The 4,710-nt window shown below is 47.9% G+C and overlaps 1 protein-coding gene across 1 annotated transcript in view; it reads left to right on the top strand.

Moving 5' to 3' along the window:
• Positions 1-338: 338 nt before the first annotated feature.
• The window catches only part of MCOLN3 (mucolipin TRP cation channel 3), a 20,778-nt gene continuing 16,406 nt past the window's right edge, over positions 339-4,710 (top strand). The window contains exon 1 of the mRNA XM_044432444.1: positions 339-575. Within this exon, the coding sequence (XP_044288379.1) occupies positions 348-575 (228 nt within the window). The 5' untranslated portion in view covers positions 339-347. The remainder of the gene's footprint in view (positions 576-4,710) is intronic.

The raw sequence follows: 4,710 nt of genomic DNA, 5'->3' as shown, positions 1-4,710 counted from the left end.
ATATTTCTGTTGCTTGGTTCTAAAAATAGTACTTTCAGAGAGTGAAGCCATGTGAGCTGTGATTTAATCTTTCTGCTTCCTTAACAGATTTGTCCAGGGTTTAACTGGTAAGTTGATGGGCTTAGTTGATGGTCCTTTGAATTGACTGGCACTTGCGAGTAGTGTATATGGGTTTTCACCATCCATTTTATACTTCTGGCTGTAATCTGCCATCCCTCCCCCAAACAGACTAGCCCAGATTGTGTTTTAGATATGCTCATAGCTAACCAGAAGTATACATTCTGTTATGCATTACAAGATTGTTAAAGTGTCTCTCTGGTTTTATCCATGATTTGTATGTTGCAGCAATGGAAAATCCTGACGTTACTGTAAGCGGTTGCAATTCTCATGAAGATGAAAACCTCTACAGCTACAAGCAACGTCCTTCAATGTGTCAGGAATTGCTTCAAGAAGATCAGCTGAGAAGAAGGCTTAAATTCTTCTTCATGAACCCCTGTGAAAAATTCTGGGCCCGGGGAAGGAAGCCTTGGAAGCTGGCAATACAACTTCTGAAAATAGCCATGGTTACTATCCAGGTTAGGCTTGGAAGAGTTGTAATGTCTTTCTACTTACTATCAGAACAGAACTCCAAGAAGTTGTTGTCATTCTACTGGTAATCCTATTTGTTTAAGAAAATATATTTCCAAAACTACTATTTAGAATACTTAGATGTAGTGCCCAAAAGTTTAACTCTTGAAATGTAATAATAAACCAGGGAAAAATGACCCTAGTGTTTCCATAACATGGATGTTTGGAATTAAATATTAGGTTCTTAATTATTAGGAACTGACTGACTCCATGGGGGGGGGGGGCTGTAGAGAGGGCCCCCCAGCTATAGTACCAATTCAAGGTGGGAGGGGGATGAGCAGGAATTGGCAGAGGCCTTTGAACAGCCAGGGTCATGGATGAATCAGAGGGTGGGAAGCAAACCATCTCAAAGGAGGAGGGAGACACTATAGAGCTGAGGAGGTAGAGCTCAAGGAGGCACCCCATCATGAGGTGCCAGGCCAAGAAAACAGAGCAGTTAAGGGTAATCTGCCATTGCCACCATCTCACCCTCAAGCAGCATGGGCCATCCTGAAGGTGGAGTCCAGTCCTTCTCGAAAGGGAAGGGAAAGTTCCAGTTTGGATTTTTATTATTTATTTATTTAGATTATTTATATGCTGTCCTGTCACGAAGGCCTCAGGATGGCTTACATAGATAAAATAATATAAAACATAACACAAATGAATTACAGATCCACACTGGCTGCAGTTAAAAACATATAAGAACCAATATTAAAAGTTATTAAAATATTGCTGGAATAAAAAGGTCTTAACCTGGTGCCGAAAAACAAATAATGACAGCGCCAGGCGGACCCCTCTGGGGAGTGCATAACATGGAGGGGGGGGTGCCACCGCAGAGAAAACCCTCCTCCAGGTACTTTGCCTCCTATTACCTTTCACAGAGGGTTCCTGGAGGAGGGCCTCTGCTGTTGATCTTGGGGCAGGAGGGCAAATATGGAAGAAGGCATTCCTTTAGATATCCAGGCCCCAAGCCGTTTAGGGCTTTATAGGTGATAACCAGCACCTTGAATTGAGCCCGGACTTTGATGGGAAGCCAGTGAAGCCGATATAGGACTGGGGTTATATGAAAATAACACCCAGTCCCCGTCAGCAACCTGGCTGCTCTCTTTTGCACCATCTGAAGTATCCAGACTGTCTTCAAGAGCAGCCCCACGTAGAGCGCGTTGCAGAAATCCAACCGAGAAGTAACCAATGCATGTGTCACTGTCGCTAGGCAATCATCCTCCAGGTAGGGACACAGCTGATGGATTAGCCGAAGTTGAAAGCGCTCCTCGCCACCGCAGTCGCTTGAGCTTCCAAGGGCAGCTCCGGGTCGAGGAGCACTCCCAAGCTGCGGACCCTGTCCTTTAGAGGGAGTGCCACCCCATCCAGGGCAAGGCCCAAGTCACCTACCCAGGAGCTCGATCCACCCACCAACAGGACCTCCACCTTTTCTGGATTAAGTTTCAGTTTATTGGCCCTCATCCAGCCCATTACCTTGGCCAGGCACCGGTTCAGTACAGCCACTGCCTCACCTGGATCAGTTGAAAAAGAGAGGTAGAGCTGTGTGTCAGCAGCATACTGATGATTCCGCAGCCCAAACCTCCTGATGACCTCTCCCAGCAGTTTCATGTAGATATTAAATAGCAAGGGGGACAAAATGGAACCCTGCGGTACTCCATGGCATAGTTGCCATGGTGCAGAGCCAAAGTCCCCCAGCACCACCTTCTGGAATCGGCCTTCAAGGTAGGAGCGGAACCACTGCCAAGTAGTGCCTCCTACTCCCAACCCCGCCAGCCTATGCAGGAGGATAACATGGTTGATGGTATCGAAAGCTGCTGAGAGGTCCAGGAGAACCAACAGTTGAAATGGGGGGATGCACTCCCCCTGTCTATAACTGGGGGACTCCCCCTGTCTCTCTTCCTGCACAGGTCATCATACAGGGCGACCAAGGCAGATTCAGTACCATACCTGGGTCTGAAGCTGGACTGAAATGGGTCCAGATAATCAGTTTCATCCAAGAGTGCTTGGAGTTGTCCCGCCACCACCTGTTCCAACACCTTGCCCAAAAACAGGATGTTGGCCACCGGTTTATAATTGGCAGCCATCTCTGGATCCAGGGATGCCTTCTTTAGGACAGGCCTGATTACCGCCTCCTTTAAAGGAGCAGGCACCCGGCCGTCCCTCAGAGAGGCGTTAATGACCTCCAGGATCCAGGCACCAATCCCGTGTTTGGCTTTGGTCAGCAGCCACGACGGGCAAGGGTCAAGTAAGCAGGTGGTGGGACGTACTTGTCCAAGGTCCTTGTCCACATCATCAGGCCACAATAACTGAAATTCATCCATTAATACCTGACCAGACGGAGTCATTGGCATCTCCCCTAAAGGATCTGAATCACTTGTGGAGTCCAGCTCATGACGAATCTGAGCGATTTTCTCCTTAAAGTGCTGGGCAAAGTTGTCACAGCGGGCCATCGAAGGTGGTATAGGATCTTTCTTAGGGCCAGGGTGTATCAGCGCATGTACCACTCGAAAGAGCTCCGCTGGACGGCACTGTGAGGAGGCAATGGAAGTGGAGAAGCATTTCTTCTTTGCCACCCTCACTGCCACAGCATAGGCTCGATGAGCTTGTAGGCGTGTTCGGTCAGATTCATCCTGTGATTTCCTCCACCTACGCTCTAGACGTCTCCCAACGGATATACAGTATATCACAGAAGTGAGTACATCCCTCACATTTTGTAATACTTGATATCTTTTCATGTGACAACCCTGAAGAAATGACACTTTGCTAAAATGTAAAGTAGTGAGTATACAGCTCATATAACAGTGTAAATTTGCTGTCCCCTCAAAATAACACACAGCCATTAATGTCTAAACTGCTGGCAACAAAAGTGAGTACACCCCTAAGTGAAACTGTCCAAATTGGGCCCAAAGTGTCAATATTTTGTGTGGCCACCATTATTTTCCATCACTGCCTTAACCCTCTTGGGCATGGAGTTCACCAGAGCTTCACAGGTTGCCACTGGAGTCCTCTTCCCTCCTCCATGACGACATCACGGAGCTGGTGGATGTTAGAGACCTTGCGCTCCTCCACCTTCTGTTTCAGGATGCCCCACAGATGCTCGATAGGGTTTAGGTCTGGAGACATGCTTGGCCAGTCCATCACCTTTACCCTCAGCTTCTTTAGCAAGGCAGTGGTCGTCTTGGAGGTGTGTTTCGGATCGTTATCATGTTGGAATACTGCCCTGCGGCCCAGTCTGCGAAGGGAGGGGATCATGCTCTGCTTCAGTATGTCACAGTACATGTTGGCATTCATGGTTCCCTCAACGAACTGTAGCTCCCCAGTGCCGGCAGCACTCATGCAGCCCCAGACCATGACACTCCCACCCCCATGCTTGACTGTAGGCAAGACACACTTGCCTTTGTACTCCTCACCTGGTTGTCGCCACACACGCTTGACACCATCTGAACCAAATAAGTTTATCTTGGTCTCATCAGACCACAGGACATGGTTCTACTAATCCATGTCTTTAGTCTGCTTGTCTTCAGCAAACTGTTTGCAGGCTTTCTTGTGCATCATCTTTAGAAGAGGCTTCCTTTTGGGACGACAGCCCTGCAAACCAATTTGATACAGTGTGCAGCGTATGGTCTGAGCACTGACAGGCTAACCCACCACCCCTTCAACCTCTGCAGCAGCGCTGGCAGCACTCATACGTCTATTTCCCAAAGCCAACCTCTGGATATGACGCTGAGCATGTGCACTCAACTTCTTTGGTTGATCATGGCAAGGTCTGTTCTGAGTTAAACTGCTGTATGGTCTTGGCCACAGTGCTGCAGCTCAGTTTCAGGGTCTTGGCAATCTTCTTATAGCCTAGGCCATCTTTATGTAGAGCAACAATTCTTTTTTTCAGGTCCTCAGAGAGTTCTTTGCCATGAGGTGCCATGTTGAACTTCCAGTGACCAGTATGAGAGAGTGAGAGCGATAACACCAAATTTAACACACCTGCTCCCCATTCACACCTGAGACCTTGTAACACTAATGAGTCACATGACACCGGGGAGGGAAAATGGCTAATAATGCCCAATTTGGACAGTTTCACTTAGGGGTTTACTCACTTTTGTTGCC

This window comes from Varanus komodoensis, unplaced genomic scaffold (genome assembly GCF_004798865.1).
Source record: "Varanus komodoensis strain SLA01 unplaced genomic scaffold, ASM479886v1 scaffold24, whole genome shotgun sequence".
In the NCBI taxonomy this organism is placed as follows: Eukaryota; Metazoa; Chordata; class Lepidosauria; order Squamata; family Varanidae; genus Varanus; species Varanus komodoensis.
The sequence above is the reverse complement of the archived record's forward strand: the minus strand, read 5'-3'. Positions and strand labels throughout refer to the sequence as shown.